The 21,790-nt window shown below is 43.5% G+C and overlaps 1 protein-coding gene across 2 annotated transcripts in view; it reads left to right on the top strand.

Annotated features, from left to right (window-relative positions):
• The first annotated feature begins 2,710 nt into the window (after positions 1–2,710).
• The window catches only part of ntn1a (netrin 1a), a 63,039-nt gene continuing 43,959 nt past the window's right edge, over positions 2,711–21,790 (top strand). For both annotated transcript variants that reach the window (XM_040146636.1, XM_040146635.1), the window contains exons 1-2: positions 2,711–2,893; positions 3,054–4,110. In XM_040146636.1, the coding sequence (XP_040002570.1) occupies positions 3,087–4,110 (1,024 nt within the window). In that variant the 5' untranslated portion in view covers positions 2,711–2,893; positions 3,054–3,086. The remainder of the gene's footprint in view (positions 2,894–3,053; positions 4,111–21,790) is intronic.

Here is a 21,790-nt window from a genome sequence, read left to right as displayed (position 1 = left end):
CAGATACAAATTCCATTTTTATTTTTCTGCTTCGACTATGTAAAGCACTTTGTGCTGTGGTTTTGAAAGCGCCATATAAATAAAATGTATTATTTATTTGTTATTATTTTTATTATTATTATTACAGTAAGGCATGTCATGCAGGCAGTTCACAGAGAAGGGCCAGGTGAGAGGAAATAGACTGAATGAGAACAAAACCAAGGTGAAACTGAGGAAAAACACAAAGAAAGGGAGGTAAAGTTAGGGAAGAGGTGAATTAAAGAATATGATCCTTGGAAAAAAGAATAGATATCATTGTTTAAAGCTGCAAACTGATTTAAAAAAATAAAGAAGTAGAACCTCAGACAGCCTGAAAGGAAAAGAAAAAAAAAGTATGAGGGGTAAATCCCTCTGATGATGCTTGTTCTTCTTTCACCAACATTTCCAAACATGTGCCTTTACTGTGTAAAGACACATTTTCTACGGGTCTCCTCGTGATTTCTGCAATCGCAAGCTTCTCTGTCTAGCTTTTATTTTGTTTTTGTTGAAATGTGTCTCTCTGGAAAGCCTCGAAAACCAGCTGATGGTCCAGCAGTTGCTTCTTCTTCTGCGTAGACTTCTGTGCATATTTTTTTATTTTTTTATTTCACTTCTCTGTAACTCAAATTGTCATTTCACAAAATTAGACTGAATGCATTCGTACACACTGTGTGTTGGACCATAGCTGTTTTGTAAGGTTTTGCTGTAGATGTCAAATTTGATAACATCAGCTTTCTCTGGTCGCCCCTAACTCAACGGTATACAGAGCAGTTTATTCCCCCCAGAGACCAACAGCTGTCAAACATCTAAGAGGTTTTATTCCTGTTTCCAGCTGGTGAAGTAGGCAGTGTGTCTCCACACAACCAAAGTGACGGAGAGGAGATAACGCCTTTTTTTAGTCTTCTTTCCATGTAAAAGCAGTTATAGAGCAAATCGCTGATAACGCTGAAACAGAGAAGTGAAGCCAGAGCAGCAGCTGCAGGACTGATATACTTCATCATACCTGAATGTGGGAGAAGCTGAAATTAAAAATATTAACAAAAATACTGACCTACAAGCTTTTGTTCGAACTTATTGGACACTATTAAACATGTTTTGCAGCTTATTATTTACATGATGTAAACCCTGCCTTGCGCTTCTATGACTACATTTGACAAATATTTGATCTGGGGGAGAGTTTCTTGTTAAAGTGTTACAAAACACGTGAAAACAGTACATGTGTAGCCATGCCATAGGTCAGCTCTCAGCCTTACTGTGCATCCAACGCAGAGCACTTATCTCCTCACGCATATTCTACAAAGGATGATGGATTCTTTAATGTATTCAACTGTATAATCCAGCAGCACCTGCGCCTTTGTTTTGGGATCCCTCGGTTCCCCCATGTTAAAAAAACAAAAAAAAAAAGAAAATGTCTGGCCTAAAGGACAACATGTCATTCTGTCCTCTCGGTGCCAGTCTCAGAATGTGTCTTAGTAGCAAATAGCAGCCCGATCCAGTGATGCAGGTTATACCATTCAGGCCTGCAGCAGCCAATCGCCTTCGTGCCCATTGAATGAGCGGTCTAATGGCTCCACCGCCTGCGAGAAGCACAGCAGGAGCCGCCGCTCCCCGCACAGACTGAGCGGGCGTTTTCTCCTACGGACACAAGGTGGCGCTGCTACTCACGCTGCCACCATTCAACAGGTCTCCCGGAGCAGCAGCTGCGCCAGGAAGGGGCCGCGTTGGACAGCGAGAACCCTGTGCCGGAGGGACGTGTCCCGCAGAGCGGCGCGGTTATATCCGGTCTGCGAATGTTTTATCTTCGAGACCCGATGTTGCGTGCATGTGAGTGGAAGCCTGTGGTGTCGTTTCACATCCCAACCGAGTCCCCAACAGACCGGGCTACGTCTGCAGCCCTGCAGCTTCTGAGCACAACTGGGGGGTTTGGTTTTCACTTCAGAGTGATCGCATATTGGAGACAGAACTGCCACCCCCGTCACTTAAGTTGCACGTCGAGTAAGCAAACTTCCACATTAGGTACACTTAACTTTTTCTTTCTTTTTTTTTCTTTTTTTTTGTCTGCGATATTTTATTTTGAAGGACCTCCATCATATATTCGACGACGGACAGTATTTAGTTGATCTAGGTGTCTGTAACGACCACGTACTTGACTGTTCCTACCTAAAGCCCGCTGACGGTTGCCGGAGAAGCTTGAGGTTGGCATCGGTCACTGACTTAGTTCGACCTGAAGCTGCCCCGTGTAGCACCCTCACTCGGGCTCTGTTTCATGGTCATCACCGCGTCGTCTATTATGCAAACGGTTGAAAACTTTAATAACTGTGATCATTTTACCGTAATTTGCTTTGGGTAATAGGACCAATAATCGTGTCTGCCTCGTGTTCCTTTTTTTCCACATCCCGGTGATTAAACCACTATACGATCGCATCAGGTGTTGGTCCCATGAAGGTGTGCCAAGCGCCAAATGAATGCCGTCTCTCTTTCCTGCAGTAATTTGCGTCTCTGCTCACGTCAATCTCCTCACCGATTCGCCGCCAGTGGATGTCGTTGTTCCGCCTGGTACCCCAAGATGAGCTGACCTAAAGCTGTGCCAAACGAGATCCGATCCGAGACAGAGAGAGGGAGAGAGAGAGAGGGAGAGAGTGAAAGCAAGAGAGAGAGAGAGAGAGAGAGCGAGAGGGGAGAGAGATTGTGAAAAGCCCGACAGGAGGAGTGGGACTTGGTATTGGGACACTAGCGACTCTTAAATCCAGCCGCTCCTCTGTTTTTACGCAGGAGATTTTTGAAGAAACAAACAACAAAACGGGGGGAGCCAATAGAGAAAAGTAGCGTAGCCTTCCATCGCCGGTATTTTGGCATCTTTTGAAATTCTTCTCAGGTAAAGTGGGCTTTATAGAATTTCTTGGTACAAAGCCTGAAATATGTGTGTGAGTGGATGTTCCTTATGCCAGTGACAAGTAACCATTCTTGCCCCAGTTTTCCTTTGGAAAAATGTTTGCCTCCTGTGTCCTCAAACTTTGCTTTCTCTATTTTTCCAGCCGCGGAGACACTTGGGGACCGAGGGACCTACCATGACCAGGGCCGTGGATGCCGTGCTGACCGTGCTGCTCACCGTCTCCCTGTCGTGCCGGGGCGTCCTCGGCGGCTACGGCATGAGCCTGTTCGCGGCGCAGACCTCCCCGCCGGACCCCTGCTACGACGAGCACGGCAACCCGCGGCGCTGCATCCCGGACTTCGTCAACTCCGCCTTCGGGAAGGAAGTGAAGGTGTCCAGCACCTGCGGCAAGACGCCCGGCCGCTACTGCGTGGTGACATCGGCGGAGAAGGGAGACGAGAGGATCAGAAACTGTCACACCTGCGACGCCTCGGACCCCAAGAAGTACCACCCTCCGGCGTACCTGACGGACCTCAACAACCCCCACAACCTCACCTGCTGGCAGTCCGAGAACTTCATCCAGTACCCGCAAAACGTCACCCTGACGCTGTCCCTCGGCAAGAAGTTCGAGGTCACTTACGTGAGCCTACAGTTCTGCTCGCCCCGGCCCGAATCCATGGCTATTTCCAAGTCCATGGATTACGGTAAAACTTGGGTACCCTTTCAGTTTTACTCGACCCAGTGCAGGAAGATGTACAACAAGCCGAACAGAGCCGTCATCACGAAGCAGAACGAGCAGGAGGCCGTCTGCACGGACTCCCACACCGACATGTACCCCCTGACCGGGGGGCTCATCGCCTTCAGCACGCTGGACGGCCGGCCGTCGGCGCACGACTTCGACAACTCTCCCGTGCTGCAGGACTGGGTGACAGCCACGGACATTAAAGTCATCTTCAGCCGGCTGCACACGTTCGGCGACGAGAACGAGGACGACTCGGAGCTGGCGCGGGACTCGTACTTCTACGCCGCTTCGGACCTGCAGGTCGGAGGGAGATGCAAATGCAACGGGCACGCGTCTCGGTGCGTAAAGGACCGGGATGGGAGTCTGGTGTGCGAGTGCAAGCACAACACCGCCGGCCCGGAGTGCGACAGGTGTAAACCTTTCCACTACGACAGACCGTGGCAGAGAGCCACGGCCAGGGAGGCCAACGAGTGCGTCGGTAAGTCCATACATTGTCCCGCGTCCCGGCGCGGCTGTCTCCGATCCGGGGGCAGAGCCGCCTGGCATCTAGGATCAAATGTATTTGCCCTGGCTCGTATGATTTTAGGATCGGCTGTCGGCCACGGTGGGAATATTTCATAGTTCAAGAAAAAGAAAGATAAGGCGAATGTAAAATTTGGTCGAGGAGAAATCTGCGTCTGGTGGTCTTTTGAATGTAAAAGGCATTATAATAATAATAACAACAACAACAACAACAACAGCAATAGCAATAATTCTAATAATAATAATAATAATAATAATAATAATAATAATAATAATAATATCTTTTGTGACTGATCAGCGATTAATTTTACAGATTCAGTTATTAAACCAAAACTTGAACATTCCCTTTCAGCGAAACCACAGCAAAGCCAGATTTTTTTTTTTTTTTTCTGAATTGGGTTTAAGTCGCATGCAACATGAAAATGCAGGTTGAACGCCATTAAGCTTGTTGCAGGCCATAACGGAGGCTTCTCAGCCACCCCAAACGGGACCCCCGAGCTTTACCATCCACAGGAACATTTCTCGTAGCTCGACCTCACCGCTGCAATAAAGCGATGCTTTTGAATTTATCTGAGGAAATCCTGCAACACAGTGGTTATTGAACAAAAAAAAAAAATCACATATTTATTTTCCACATCAAAATCAATCGTGAAACCATGTCTCAAAATATCAGGTGTATAGTAAGGTGTAAGTATAAAGACATAGATTTATTATTATTACCTTATATAAATATATAAATTACAATTTATTATTATATTCTAAGATATTTTTATTGAAGTGCTGTAATGGTTGCAAATTAGAATAATACAATTTGACTCCAGTATTGCATTAATTATGCTATATGTTAAAGAATAGTGCAAATTCCTTTAATGTGGATACATTTCTAATTGTTGCTAACTTTGTTCACTTGGACTGATGATCGAGCCAGGCCAAGAATAACTGAAAGACCCCCTGAGAAAATGGGCACTAATGCATATAGATATATGCAGAATAAGGTATTTTCAGTCCTAAAGAGAAAACAGATGTTACAGAAAAAAAGCAGCAAATCCCTGATCATATCTGTGCTGCTGATCTTTGTGCCTGAGAACCTGCATGTTTCCTCAGCAGGTGAGTGATCAAAGTGATCAAAGTTAAAGTAGTGTCATTACTTTGTTTTATTACAAACTGGCACAGATAGGCTTTATCAAACTGCAGATTACACACGCGGCAGGATCCAGAATCACTGGCCAGCTCTCTGCCAGTTTAAGTTCAGTCTTTGAGATGCGGCTAAGAAAACAAGCCTGAGCTTGTGAGAGTCTATTGAAAGCCTCATCGCACAGATCAATTCAATTACTGAATTATGTTGCTGTGCTGGAAGTGGGATACGCACTAATGAATTTTGTGGTGAGACTGGGACTGAAGATCATATGGACTTTCTTCTCACTCCACCTGACAAGTCTTTATAACGTGCTTTTAGTTTCATGTAATCTTTAACTAGGGTCTGTGTTCGCAATCTACTCTTTGGCCTAGTTGCCCGTTCGGAGTCCCGGTTTGCATTTTATATTTTTTGCTTTTCTTTAACCCTTCATTTATTATACTCTTCGGACAGGAGAGCTTTAAGTGTTATCCTTCCCATTGCAGAATAACAAAGAGCTGCAGTAATTTGATGTTTATGCGGCTCTTGCTGATGAGGTGTACAGCCAGAGACACAGAAGGAGAGGCAGAAAGACGTTGATGATAGAGTATGAAACTAAAACCCCAGTGTCTCCACACAGTCACAGAAAGACACAGTCGCCCTGCAGAAACCAATTCAAACCTTTGTTTTTTTTCCATTTTGCTGCAACTCTGCAGGGAAAGAGGCTCTATATTGTTTGACAGTCACGGCACATGTCAGCCACTTTGACACATAGCAGCTGTTTAAAAGGTTTTTGTTTGCTGGTGTTGCCTGTTTCTATAGCTCTGAGACTTTCTTACTGGCAGATATGAATGTGTTGCTAAACCAACAGGAGCAGTTTTGTGGAAATATCTACATACTATACTGTGTGACTCTGGAGAGGGTCATAATGTGTTAAAGAAAGCAATGAAACCAAGGCGTAAGGTGATTATCTATTACTCTTTAAAGTTTGATTATTGTCAGGTAACCAATGCCAGTCTGCATGCTTGTTTAATACAGAGGCCGTTCCAGCCCACTGACTGATTTCATCTCCACATTATCCAGCCTTCGATTTAATATCGGTCTCAAATAGTTTATCCCTTGATGAAACTAAATACATTTGATGTATGTAGCACTTTAAAAGCATTTTGAAAAAAAAGCCTTACAGAGAGACCACAAAGGAAAGAAATGAATTTGTGCATTTGTAAGCACTGATAAAGCTGTTCATCCTCCCTCCATGTCTTCATTACACTGAAGAATCTCCAGCTACAGAATAATTAGCCAGTATCAGAGGCACGGATACATGCACGCTGCTGGAAAAGAAGAAAAAAAAAAAAAAGAAAAAAAAAGCCTGTTTAGGCTCAACTCCTAAACTCATACCGATGAATTGTTTCCTTTAACCAGTATCTTTGACACTTTAGTTTTTACTGGACCATCACACATATACGTCTCAGACTGGAGCCACAAAAGAATGTCACTTTCTGAATTCTTCATGCTGTCAGCAAGGTATTTAGTTTTTATTACATCACGTAGGTTATGGAAATGTGTGTGTGTGTGTGTGTGTGTGTATGAGCTAAAGCAAACACCAATCCTTTAAGAGAAGAAGATATCACACCCCTTTTAACGGACAGTGAACAATGGAAGGAGGTGTGTTAGATGGATGAGTGCATGCCGTGGGTCAGGTTTAGGGATCAGACTGACATCTGAGAGTGTGTTGTTGCACCCCACCTTAATGACAGCACTGTGAATGTCACTTGACTCTCATAGGGACGTAGTTGTCACAGAAGTGTTTCTATGTGGAATAAAAGGTCTGGCACTATGTGGGGTCGGAACTGACGTGAACTACAGACTCCTCCGATATTCCCTTGGTCCTCACTTTCCACCGAAAAACATTTAGAAAAAAAAGTTGAACACTCAGATCAGCTTTTATTATCAAGTGCACTTTCCTGATTACTTCCATCTGGATCTTAAGGGACGCACATGCTCCTGAGTGTGTTCCTCAAACCATTTGGGATGTCGACTCAAAGGAAAAGCAAAGCAAAAGCTTCTAACCCAATGAGTTCAATAGCCAGCACCACAGGCACAACAGAGACCTGTTTCAGTCTCAGTTTAGACGTGTTAATCTGAGTTTGCAGCAAAGGTAGAAGGAGCTGTTGTGGTTTAACTCTGAGGAAACTGTGGAGGCACCATGGCCTGTCAGAACACTCCTGCAATCTTCACAGTCTAAATGATGAGCTCTTCCAGAGAAATCCCTCTCTCACGTAGAAAGGAGGGGGACATTGTTTCACCTAATTAGTGTAGGATGAGAAAAGGCTGCAGTCAGAGAGTTCTTTCCATGCAAATTAACCATAAATGTCGTTTTTATACTTACGCAGTGTCAGGTTTGTGCAGTTTACTGGACGTGTTGGGTGAAACAAAAAGAGGAGAAAGTGTCTTGAATAATTCAGGAAGGTTAGAAAGACAGCTTGAAGGCATGCAGAATGAAAGGACAGGCACTGCGCCGCAGAGGGAAGCAGGGACAGAGGGAGGGGCTGGAGATGGAGCAGGACGACAATAGTGAAAATTAAAGAGAGGGACGTAAGCAAGAGAGGGGGAGCATGATGAGGAAAATGTGTGAGAGAGACGAATTGGGAAATAAAGGGGCGGTAGACTGACATTTCCATGGGATGTGGGCCAGCAGAGCATTTTGACAATTGTCTTTTTTTCCAGGCGCCACTTAAAGTACTGGGCCAATGGGAATGTAAAAGCTGCTGAGAAAGAAAGAAAACTTTTTCTTTTCTATCAGTAACTTGGAAGAGATTCTCTCCGCTTGCTGTAAAACTTTTCCCAGCCTCGCTGCTCTTACTCCTCTCTGACTGTTTTTACAGTCCAGTATTAGCTGGATGATTTGAAAAGATCTGCTGCTTGTCTTGCCTCATTATATGACATCTACACAACAGAAAGCACAGAGTACACTCAAATACTCCCAGGCGCTGTTCAGAGGCATCTGACTGACAGGAGCAAACATGCAGCGCATAAAAGTTGACACGGTTGATTTGATACCCATTCAGATAATTGGGTTTTGTGTAGAGAAAAACATATTTTAAGCAGTTTTCATGCCTTGTGATATGTGGGTGTGTTTCCAACTTGAAACCATCAGCGGTAAAAAGTCATGCATCAAAAAAAATCTTGAATAGGTCTTCTGAATGTCTTGACATTATGTGAGTATTAACTCAAACAAAATGTTGGAGCAAACATATGTAAACACTTAAAAGCATCTGTGCCTATGCTGAGGTTTGGTGGTGTATTTTTCCTATTTTCATGGATTACCACCCAAACCTTAATGAGGTTTCAGATAATACCAGAACAACTAATACAACTAGTTTGATAGCAGCAGCAATCAGTTTGAGGATTTTTTTCTTTTTTGCTGTTTCTATAACAGAATCTAAAAGAAGAAGGTGCACCAACTTTCAATCACCTCAAAGGGAGAAATGATTGAATGTTGTGCGCGATGGTTGAGAGAATTGAGATTATTGTTGCTTTCTTGGTTTCTGTGCTTAGAAGTGTCTACAGTCATCCTGCATTATCATAGCTGATAATGACAAACTTGAACCTTACCAGTCTGAAACGTACTGCTCCACCTTATATAGATTTTGTTTTTATTTTAAAATGCACAAAGTCAGCTGTGAAACAGATGTCCCACAGACCCTTCGTCAGATGTCTCCTCGCTGTCACGTTCGTTTGGTACCTTTCAGGCATGACTGAGAGTCTGGTTAATGTTTGAGGAGCTCACCGTGCACCTTTATACACCGGCATCCTTCATCTTCAAAAGCGCCGGCAGGATGCATTGTTAGTCCTGGTCATAGCAAACAAACCTCGAAATAAACTGTCTGAGTAGCTTTGTACTTTGCACTGTCTTACTATTCCTCACCTTCACTTCTTGAGTCAGCACTCACCTCTTTCTACTGACACGCACGCACCTGTAGGCATGCACATACGTGCGGGCACGCGCACACACAGTTTCCTTCATGTCGTTAGTCGCAAGTTCAAACAGGGGGGAATGGCCTTTCTCTCACTTCAAGGACCTCTTTTTTCCTGAGCTCTTATCAGTGTTTATGACTCATTTTGTAAACTGCTGCAAAAATAAGTCGCACATGGTCCAGACAACCGGCTCACCCTTCTGTTTTAGATTCTGAGACCTGTTATATCTCTCAGACAGACAGAAACATGGCCACTGAACCAGCACATAATGTAAGCAAGGCTGACCGTGTTGTAACCAAACACTAAAAAAGACAGCCAGAAAAGATACACACGGATACATACAAACATGCAGGGAGAAGAGCGAGAAGGCAGCAATAATGACAAACTTTCTGCAGCATGTTTTGACTCTTCATGTCTGCATGTGTGTGCTGAAATGTCCACATGTAGCCAGTGCTCCTGCTGTCTCGTGATACTTGGAGCATGTGTGTTTCTGGGAGTGTGTGCTGCTGAGTATCTATGCCAGGGACTTCAATTGAAATCTAAAGAATTGGAAAGTTTAAACTTTCAGCCTCGGTCAATAGTCACAGCTGTAAAGTGCTGTCACAGTGCTAGAGCCCCGACAGTATTCATACTATTCATACAGTATTCATACTGTCGGGGCTCTAGCTCAATTCGTGAACTGTACGTCCGCTGATAGTAAAAAATACACAGTTGCTTAGATCTACTGATAAACCTTCAAGGATATGATGTGAGAGAAAGTGCTTCAGCTCTGTCTGATAATGGATACATGCACCGTCTTCCTCCTGTTATCAGGTGAGGTCAGGTGAGTCATTCAAAACATAACAATGTTCGAGTCTGATTTTTTTGGTCGTGAATTGACTGAAAATAAATTAAACATGCCTTCGAAACCATCCTTTTGGACAAAAATAGTCTGTAGGACTGGGTCACAGGAAAAAAAAAAAAAAGGAGCTCTGTTTTTGTTTTAAGCAAGATTCTGACCTTTGACCCTAGAAGGATATCAGAGTATTTGTATAAATAATAATGATTTAATAAAACCATTATAACCAAAGGACTTTCATAAAATCGCTACTTTGAGCACTTCTGCAACCGGACACCATACAATTGCAGGGGTGAGATCATTCATAATCACAATAATTGAGGCTCAAATGGCAGCAATATATGTGACAAAATAATGCAAATACTGTTGAGTATGTTGAAGCTTGGGAGATCTTGAAGCTATTAACGTCAGTGTTTGGCAGCACCCCGTTTTGAGCAGGAATTTTGGAGCTAGTTGTTGCTTGTCATGAGCTCTGTTCAAGAAGCAATTCAGTGTTCGTGGAATTCCAGTTTTGCAAAGGTAATAGATTCTGACAGGCCTTTGAGGAGCTGAAATGAGTTTATTTATCAAAAAATGTCTGAGGATAATATACAGACAAGACAGATAGGCAACACACAAAATGGTAATGTCTGTGTTAGTGCTGACAGAGAAAATACAAGCAATACTGCCACCATTCATAAAAACGAAAAACTAAATCCACAATACATCTGTAGTTGTGTTTTACTAGTACTATCTGCACCTTGTCCAGCATTACTCTCAAGTGGAAAAAGATCGATTTCATTACAATCCATTTTACTGCCTTCGACAAAGCTCAAGTCGTACTGCTCGGGGTGATGGAATGTGTTCAGTTGTCAGAGAAGACAAAAATCCGTTCTGAAATTTCACAGCCTGTGTGTCCGTTGTTCAATTCAGGGTCCTTTGGGTAAAGGGAACATTTCTACGGCCTTGGTTTTGTTTCATTGCTTTGGCTACAAGATGTAATGCAACACAGATCCCGCTCACAGTGTGAGTCCGCACTTTTAGCCAGTGTGAGAGTGCGTGTGTGAGTGTCCACGCGCAGGTCTCTGTGCGCGTGCCCGTACCAGAAATGGAACCTCAGCCTTGTTTTTTGAGAAACGGTTTGGTAGGAGGCCATATTGCCTCAGAAGGAAAGCCATATTGCATTACTGCGTTGGCTTCCGGCCTGCGCTCACTTCCTCCTGTCACCCTCACTGGTGCTTGAACCCCCCGTGGACTGTGGCTGCTTTATCACAACGTCCAGCTAGGCCAGAAAACTCTGATCATCATCATCGTGTTCATCATCATCCTCCTCCTCTTTGTTATGATCAGAATTGTTGCCGCCGCATACCTGTGGGTGAAAACATGCTCTATGTTGTGCGTGACTTGCATTTAAAATGTTTCCGTCCCATCTGAGGCACACTCTTTCAGCAGCTGGTGATAATTGGTCCGGCTGATGAGATCCAAGCGGATCTTTTCCTCTTCCTCAAACACAGCACTCCTCGTGTTCAGGGCAGAAGTAACTCACATACACATACTTCTGTACTGTGTTTTTACGCTGTCAGGTATATTCTCAGGAGATAAATATGGGCGAACTGCACACATCCACTAAAGATTTTCAGTTATCTGATGAATCTTTTGATAATCTTTTTCAAACCACAGACATGAACTAGGCTTTCTTTACAGCGATGACAGCTGTTTCATTATTTTTATTGGAAAGCGCTCTCTTTGATGGTGCACAGAGCTTGATCATTGCTGGTCGCCTAAGGTGCAAAAAGTTTAATGCATTACAAAACCAAAACAGTGTTCAAGCATGACTAGGATGGCTCCCAAACATCTGCAAAAGTGCGGCTAGCTATTGCAGCAACTGTGTTTGAAGGACATGCGGGACACACTTACACACACATGTGTACGTACACACTACTCAACAAGTTGCTCCTCATGTTTAATTCCCTCGGTGATAGATAGACACAAGATTTTTCTCTCAGTCTGTGTTGATACCTGTCTCTGTCGTCTGCCAGTTACCTGTTTATATTTGTGCGTGTGCTTGTGTGTTAGTGTTTCAATGTGTCTCTCCTCTCTGCCAGTAGGCTTTGACACTATACAGTGTATTTCTTTCTATTGTGGTGTATGTGTGTGAGAAAGAGAGAGACAGAGAGAGAAAGAAAAAGAGATTGTGCAAGCATGTGTCTCTTCAACTAAGTTGTCTACCAGTGGGGGCTTATGCAAACAGTAATTCTGTCCAAGATGTGAGCAACTATTTGATGCCTGGGGAAACATCTGTTAATGAATTAATTGGTGACTTGATGCCGCAGTGAAAGCTCGTCGTAGCCGAGGGAGGATCTCTGTGTGCTGTGGCTTTGGCATGGATCGCGGGATGAGTGTGTGTGTGTGTGTGTGTGTGTGTGTGTGTGTGTGTGTGTGTGTGTGTGTGTGTGTGTGTGTGTGTGTGTCTGTGAGAGAGAGACAGAGAGGGAGAGAGACAGAGAGAGAGGGAGGTGTTTGAGTGTATTGGAAAGGTTTGGTGTAAGTGGGTACCAGATGATTAGGGGCAATTAAAACCCACACCAGACAACATCGGCATATGTTCACACATTAGACACAAGACACTCCAGTGCCTCACTCATCAGCTCTATAAATCACAGCCTGCCTGTTTCTCGTATATGTCAAGCAGCCACATTTACACTGCAGAGTAAAGCCTGTCACACATTGGGCGAGAGAGGCTAATCAGGCAGGACACAGTCTGCCCAATTTTAGTGGAAATGAACAGTAGAAAATGTTTTGACAGTGTAGTTAAGCTCCTGGCAGGTTTGTGTGATTTCCTGGGATTTTTGGGATATGTGATAAAGGGGTATAGATACAACAGCTGGACTCAATCTGTGCATGAACAACATGCAGAGATTTACTCACTGTTGATATGAATGTGAGAACGCTAAAAAAACACTTCACTTTACTGCACATAGCAGAGAATTTCAGTTACGCTGAGGCTTTTTCCCCAGAGGAATCATTTGGAAAGTACGTAGTCTTAAACCAAAGGCACAAAGGACAATTTTGCAATCAGCTATTTGGGAAAACAGTTTTTTTCTCCCATATGCTTTTTTCCCCCCACATCGCAGGAAAAAAAAAGAGTTGCTCACTTCTTTCTAACTCCACATCCCCAGATTTCACATTTTTAAACTTTCAGTATTGAGACCCACCAGACGCTGACTCAAGTGACATCACTTGAGGCAAATTATTAGGCCCTGTTCCTACCTGGCATTTACATGCGTTTTGGGTGATCCGATCACAAGTGGACAGCTCTAAGTAAAGGTGTTAATACGCCGAAGACACATTGAGGACGCATTGAGATCTGATCGCTCAGACCACATTCGGAGGTGGTCGGGTGCATATGGCCAAATTCTTTTAGCAGTGTGTACACGAATGCCTCCTGGGCCACGCTGAAGGACCACCACTGACGTACTCTACGTAAGCGGATGTACGTACTCATTCGCAAACAAAGTCGTAAAAAATTGTGTAAACTTGCTTTGTCCACGACATCTGAAAATTTTGAAGAGCCCATGGAAATGTGCTACGAGATACGCGTCAATCATCTTGGGTGATTCGGTTTGCCTGGAACACGCCAAGAAATAGACTCAGTCTGCATTATTTCAATTTCCATTCTTCCTCTTTTAATGCCTGGCAGACGAGGCACAGGAAGCGCATTGCTGCCTCCCGCTGGTTAAAGCCAACAACGCATTTGGTCTTTGCAAACGGAATTGATGTGCGTGTTTATTTGCATATAGAGAGGCGAAGTAAGATCCGATCACAAGTGGTCACTCGAGAGCCATGTGGAGACGGCTGTTAATGCCAGGTATGAACAGGGCCTCAGACTTCACGCAGCTTCCTCTGGAGCCACAAAAGGCTTTACACAACTTTCTTCACATATGTATGCAGTAGTACTCCCCAGACTTTGTTATGTAAAATTAGTGGAGTTCCCCTTTAAACCCACCGGTTTATGCACAACGTAGCGTCACTCATTCATGTAGTCATCAGGCCTGAAACACACTGTTAGCACGATCCTGAGTCATTGCTATCATAAACAGACCATAGTGGTCTCTCTTGTTAACAGGGAGTCATAAAGGGACCAGTAAACAGAGTAGGAAAACACTGTGTGTGAGACTCTGTGTGAGAGAGAGAGCGTGCCTGGTTCTGTACATGTGTGTGAGATGATGTATGCGCAGGCACTGGCAGCTTTTTAGAGTTAAAGAGAGGAGAGTGTGTGTGCGTATTTGAGACCTGAACCCGAGGCCGGGGCCAGCGGTGCTGTAGAGGATCAGGGCTGATGAGCTCAGCACGTCTGTGTGGCAGCAGGTTACTACACGGTTACCAAGAGGAGGGCGAGTGTTTGCAGCCAAAGCAAATATATAATGTGGAGGCAACGGCAGAGAGAGCAAGAAAGGAAGCGAGAGAGAGAGAAAGTGATTTTAAGAGAAGAAAACAATGTCATTCTTCGGCACTGTGCCCTGGGCTGTCTTTTGCAGTGATTAGTTAATGCAATGTAAATGAGATTAACAGGAAAATCGTTGCATGTTTCATTCCCATTGTACTTTCAGGTAGATGAAACACATCACAACAAACACTGAAGCTGGTGCAGCATTTCTTGTTACATTATGCTACAATTACCCAAGTCTGTTCACGCTTAAAAATGAAAGCCTTGGCAAAGCTTCTTACAACTCTTCCAAATTCTCCATGTAGCTGATAGGGCTGTAACAGCATCAACAACAACAGTAAAAAACAGATACTCACTTACGTGTGAGAGAGAGAGAGAGAGAGAGAGAGAGAGAGAGATAAAAGAGAATGAGGCTTTTGTATTTGCAGCAGCTCAGCGTTTGATTCAAGGTGAAAGTCCCGGCAAAAACCTCTCTGCTAACAGTCACACTATTGCGGACAGGACCACCTAGCAGGAATGTGAGCACTGCCCAAAGCAGGGGTCCTTAACAATCACAGATATATACGATTAATGGCGGGATGAAGTTACACCCCTACACAGCAGCCTGTTGTGTAGATCAGAGCGCCCCCCGCTGTTTCTGTAGCACACTGCTGTTGTCGTCTGAGTGAACTGCAACCAGCTGTAACCTGGAGCCTCTGAGGAGTAAAGCGTTTGCAGTGGATAATTAAGTTGTAAATATCTTGACTCTAAAGTTTCAGATCCGCAGTTAGTCTGCACTGATATTAGGTAGATAGAATTGCACTTGTATGGGTTGATCTGCTCCTTTACCTCGTTTTTTTTCTGCATCTCTTATACACACTGTCTTTGTCTCGCTCTCTCTCTCTCACACACATGGTCACACATACACACAGAGTCGGAGAAAGCACCTGTGACAGATCAAGGAGAGTCAAACAATTTCATCTTGCGTCAAACAAGCTCACACGCTGCCAGAAAAAAAAAAAAAACCTTCACTGGAATTCCTCTTGTATGTGTGTGTGTGCTGTTGAATAGCTGATGGTGATTTATCACCAATGTCTTTGTCTTTCCCATATAAGTCATGGCACAGGCTGTGTGTGTGTGTGTGTGTGTGTGTGTGTGTGTGTGTGTGTGTGTGTGTGTGTGTGTGCATGGCAGCTAGCAGGTCACTATACGTTTGTAGCGGTCGGTCGTCATGGATGCCATCTAGCCACAGTTGTGTGTGTGTGTGTGTGCTTGAGTGTGTGTGGGCCTGTGATTGTTTATATAACCGACAGTAATACAGGCAGCCAAGGGTCATACATCAGTTCTTTATCTTTGTTCTCGGGGATGGCAGCCTGTTGGACCAAACAAGCTGTTAAATGAAGCTGCTTTTGCAGGCAGCAGGTTGCACAAAGAGATCTCAGTCAGCAGAGGTCAGCACAAAGTAGACAGATTTACAATAAACTTTAGGAAAGGATACTCTTCAAACAGGGTTTTCTCTCAGGTCGATGCGTATGATTTCAAATTAAAAGTTAACAAGTTCGCAGCTCTGTGTTGGAAATCCGATTTCGCACTATGGCATCGTGTTTGCAGTTGGGTCTTGGCTGTTGGAAAAATATTAGATGGATTTGATTTTCAGGACAATCCCTAATTAAACCTTTCAACAGGTGCTCAAATTTAGTCCTGTATTTGATGCATCCAAACATTCTGTGACACTTGCCTACTGAAAACATAATTTCTCCAGAAAATAGTTCAAAATATGATCATTGGAAACGGCGCTCAGCAATCTTATCTTCATTTAAGATGATGAGATTTTCTTGAGAGAAAGTAGTGACTTATGTGTCTATTTGTTATAGTGTGAAGTGGAATGCAGACTTCTGGGAGGATACTTAGGGGAAAGTTTGCGGGGTCATCTCAATTTGCCAGGGGTGATCCCAGGTTAATCCATCACTCATTAGCTCTCACAGATAAGACACATTAGTGGGGTGAGGGGCCGTGAGTCCACACTTTCTCTCTCTCTCCTTTCCTCTCTTTCTCGTCACTCTACACAAGAATACACAATGTTATCCCGAGAAGTAGAAGGCATCTGATAGACTAAAGCCATGCCCAACACTATACCTTCTTTATTAACCCCTTCCCTTGCTGGCTCTGCTCCCTCTGGGACAATGCAGCCAATTAATTAGGCTCAATGTCCAGCTGAGAGCAGGGAGAGAAGCTCAGAAAACACTGGCCTCAGCTGATTCAGCTCCACTGTAGAAAGCCCATTATAGGAAGAGGGAGAAGAGAAAGAGAGACCATAGGGTTGACCTTGTGATAGAGAGACACAGAGAGACACAGCGAGAGAGTGAAGGAGGGTGAGCAAAAGAAAAAAAAGAGGGGGAGAGAAATAAAGACCGAGAGAGGCTCTTGACTCAGCATGCTACCAGTAAGTGCTGTTTAAATAGCTTCCACTGCTGCTGCTGCTGCTGCTGCTGCTGGGGTTTGGGGTTGCAGGATGAGGGCTGCCTACAGTAATAATGTGGGACTTGCATGTGTGTGTGTGTGTGTGTGTGTGTGAGTGAGTGAGCGTGTGTGTGTGTGTGTGTGTGTGTGTGTGTGTGTGTGTGTTTGTGTGTGTTTCAGGGGCTCCTCAGCAGCTGTGGGGACCCCCTCCTTCAGCTGAATAAGTCATCAGGTTCCCTCGTTAGTCCCCTCTCTGCTTCTAATAACAAGAGGCCCATATCACTAGAGGATGACAAAGCAAACAAATGGGCCTAATTACGGGGGGTCGATAAGGAAATTATAAGGAAATTGAGTCATTAATGGTAATATTTGTGTTATGAGATGATAGTTCATGGTGAAAATTCATTTCCAAAAGGGCCCCCTCTGTGTTTTCTCTGAAGCTAAGACCTGGACCTGTATGACACTGGGAGAAAAACTTGGCCTCAGTCTCTCGTCCTCTGTCTGTCTCTTGCTCTCTAACCTCGAGAGACACATGCAGCTATTGAAATGATTATGTACCAGGTCTCTGTAGATATCCAGATGTGCATCTGATAATATCAAAAAAAAAACCTGGAGAATACGTTTAACCCCGCCTCGGGCTCCCCTCCCTTCTTTTGGTTGTATTTTTCTCGTCGTATTTTCTCCTGTGCAGCCAGGACAGGTCGTTGGCTGGAGATGAAAGTTGAGGTGGAGCATGAGGGATAACCGATGGGAGATGATTCTCCTGTCTCCCAAAGTCTCTGAGGAAGACAGAAACATTGGGGTGAAGAAAGAGGTAGATGGAAAGAGGGATGGAGCCCAGCCAGAGATAGCTGTGAGGAGGCGGCTTGCTCCCAATGCTCTCCTCCTCTGCCTTGTCCCTCCCCTTGTCTGTCAGAGCTCTGGGAGTATTATCAGTAGCTGACACAGACCCTGCCATTAGTAATTTGTGGTACATTAGAATCTTTTCATTTTTCTATCAAAATTCACTCTAGTGCTTGTTATTTCCACGCTTTTCAATACTAATAAGTATAGTCTTTTGTTTCCAGATTAGTTTTTCTATGAAGATTATCAGTCATCTATGTAGGCTAACGGATATCTAATGAGGATGTGTGATATGGTTGAAAACCCCAGAACAATTGAGTAAGTGAACCTTGAGTGGAGATTTCCTTTTCAAAAATGTTTTTGAAGCTGGAAACTGGAAAAAAAAAAAAAAAAAGGAAATATTACTCCCTTAACCAAGAATTCATTTGTAACATACTGCGTCACTGTTGTCAAGTTAAAACTCTTGTTAGAATGGCTTGTAACTGCATGAGAAAATAAAGCTCACCTCAGCAGTTCTCCTTTAAAGCCTGTGGCCTTTGTCCTGCCTCCTGTGACGGCATCCGTTTCATTATCCAGGAACATCGAGCGGCACAGCTTCCACTTTTAGCAAGAGCGACAGTATTGGGTTTCTGTGAGGGATTTTCATGGCAGTGGGCGGGAAATTAAATTAACTCAGAGCCCCAATAACAAACAAGGTCAGTGAGAAAATAAAGAATGAGGCAATCACAAACAAAGATAGAGAGAAAAGAGAAACAGAAGAATGGGATTTAAGGAAAAGAATAACAGTCGCTAGTGTTTGGGTTGCTGCCTCGGCCACTGACCTCATCGAAAACGACACCTCTCTTGCCAACACAGAGGATTTTATATTTTAGACCAAACAGTGTAGAATACAGAACAATGGGCATGTTGGGAATGTGTCGGCAGGCGGGTACGTGCACAGATGGGAAAATAGATAATTGAAACAAGTGGGGGTTTTTTTTTGTTTTTTTAGAAATATGCAACCATAAAAATTTGATAAATCCTGACATCATGATCAAGTTGATCCATATCAAACGCTGTGGAACAGCCATCTGTTGGGTTTTCACTGCTTCATAAATCACCTGCAAGGTGTTAAGACAAAAAACCCGCACCAAGTGGCCAAAGTATTTTCTGAAGTAATTTTCATTAGATTAAGTTTAAGTGGCCTATTTGATAATTACAGTCCATTTTCCTGGCCCACCGAGCAGAGCAATCATCCTGTAGCTGAGAGTCGGTTGCCTGCCAGACCAAATATAAAGCCATATCTACAGAATCAATAACACACTGGGGGTAATATTTTTCTTGACGTAAATTAGACAACCACTTACATTTCATTGGAAAACACAGCGTGTTCATCAGCCAGTAATAGCCAGAGTATTTGGATGGAGACCTGTAAGGGCTGACACAAGAAACAGCCATAACAAAAACCACAATCTTTCCCCAGCCTTAACCAAAGTGCTTTTGTTGCCTACACCAAGTCACGGACTCTGGATGTGAACTCAGGTCTCTGGTGTGACAACCGTTTATTCATACGCCCGCCATCTGCCCCAACCACGTCCTGGCGCCTCTGCTGCCGTTAATAAATGTAGCGGTTCATTCATTGATTCAAAAAAAAAAAAAAAAAAAATGCTGCAAAAAATATTTGCTGTTGCAGTTTAGTTGTATAGATAGTTCTAGAAGACGAGGTTGCTGGCTTTCATGCAGAACACCAGAGTTAATGTCCCATCGTAAATTTGCAGTTAATGTAACTATGATCTTTCCCTAACCAACCAAGATTTCATTACACTGATGTATGGTATATCCAGTTTCTGTTTTTGATCATTTTGCTTACTATTGACTCTACTTTGTTTCCATTTTGCATTGCCAGTGTGTGTCTGGCAGGTGTCATTCTTGGATATTTCATCTGGAAATAAACACCTTGGCCTCACAGCACTTTCATGCTAGACTGTGTCAGTCTTCATTTGGTTATCCATGCAGTACAATAACCAGCTGCACCAAAAGTTGTTATGTGGCCTCTTTTATCACCCAGGAGTCTGTTTTTATAGCTCTACAACATTTATATGAAGCAGCCTTCCAAAAAATTTTGAACTTTTGGCCTAGCCTTGTCCGAATAAATCCTCATTTGAAATGAGACATGAGACTAATAAAGAGGTGTCCCCCCTCCTTCCTTTCATTTCTATGTGAGAGGGCCCATCAATAAATCCTCAACTCATTTCCTTCCCTGTTAGTCGAGTGTCGCAGTCTTTTTATTCAGAAAATGCTGTTAACCTTCTGTTTACTTTCCTTTACACAAAGATAAAACTTTCTTTGTTCTTTCCTGCACTTGCCATTATGTGAAAATGAACAACCATTGTCTCTTGTAAGATTATTAGTGAGGCAAAATTGTGCCTTCATTGCAGAACGCAGAGTTTATTCTCAGTGTGTCAGCCGTTTGCTTACTCTGGCAAAAACCAGTCCTCACTTCACTAATTGCCTTCTACCGATGACTAAATTACAATGAGGTTTTGGGTTTTGGGATCAGAGGGGTCTCTTTTCCTCCATCTCCACTTCCCCAATTGTATCCTTCCTGCCTGAGACAGAAGTGTCACATTTGGTTACAGAAGATATGAGGTGCTCCGATTTTTGCTAGAAAACAGCTTCCTCTAGGAAAATAAAACAGCCTCGAAGGGCTACTGCCTACTGTTCGAATGTATGTAAATGTGTGTATATGTACCAGCGTGCATGCTTGCTGGTGTGCACGAGGGCCTAATTTGTACTGAGCGGTAGGCGCTATGCCACAGCAGAGGAGTGCAGTAAATGTGGTTCTGGAGCCAGTACAGTAAAAACATCTCCAATCCATCATTGTCAGAAACAATCTGCGTGGACCAAACCAGCTGCCACACCACCTTCATACACCGAAGCCTGCCTGCTGTAGCTGCTTCAGCGTGGAAGCACGCGCTGGATTTTACACCAGTGCTGAATCCCACCAGAACTTTATAGAGTTATTGGCAGACTCTTATTCTTAAAGTAAGCCGCTTATGAAATGTGTTGGGATGAAGTGGATATGGCATGGTAAACAAAGTCGAGGTAATGGTGACAAAATAACAACAAAGTGACAACGTGAACCTCTTTTGAAATTATCACAGCAGAGCAACTGAAACACATGCAGCTGATGAATAGCATAACTTTATTGACAAAACATTAAACACAGGCTTTAGCTTGTGTATTCATTACAAGCGCTGTACTGTTTGGTCGTGCCATTGTCCTATGACATTCAGCTTCTATTATTGGTTTTCAAATAAATCATGGATGGTATAAAATAAAATTCTCTATGATTTTTGCAGAAGTAGTAGATTAAAAGGAGATTGAATTAATCTTTCCTCACAAACAGAATTATTAATTGAGTGATCAGCTGAAAACGATTTCCTCTAATTTAAATGAACACAAATGGGCTGAATCAAGGCGGCATTCAGTGGGAACAAATCTGAGAACGTCAGAGTTTATTATTATTGATGATGAACATACTGAATATAAAGAAAACCTGAATTCCAGTAATACCAGCAGTTTAATACTAACTGTTACTAGTTGCAGTAAGAAAGCAGAGCTCCGCTGTGGTGTCTTTCCAGAGTCCAGCCCTTATAGCTTGTGCTTTCTCTACCTACTTCTAGGCCTAATGGCTGCCTCGTTGCAATTGAACTATAAATAGAACCACAGATCGTAGCATATTCTGTAAACTGTCGTCATGCCGTTACTGTGGTTGTATACATGAAAAGTGATTTACATTAGTAATTTAAGGGCCTCGCAACTGGACAGAGTACCTCTTACTGTTATGACTGTGAGCTGTTCTGGAAAACAACACTGAATGTGTCTGATTTGCATTTATAGCATGATATTCCTGATGGTGTTGGATTCTGACTCATGATAGCTGAGTCTGAAATACTGAACTAACTTCTTTGCAGAGCCCAAAGACAACATGTTCCATAAAAGTGATGCATATGCAT

This window comes from Xiphias gladius, chromosome 15 (genome assembly GCF_016859285.1).
Source record: "Xiphias gladius isolate SHS-SW01 ecotype Sanya breed wild chromosome 15, ASM1685928v1, whole genome shotgun sequence".
Lineage (NCBI taxonomy): Eukaryota > Metazoa > Chordata > Actinopteri > Istiophoriformes > Xiphiidae > Xiphias > Xiphias gladius.
Note: the sequence above shows the minus strand (reverse complement) of the source record. Positions and strands in the feature narration are given on the sequence as shown.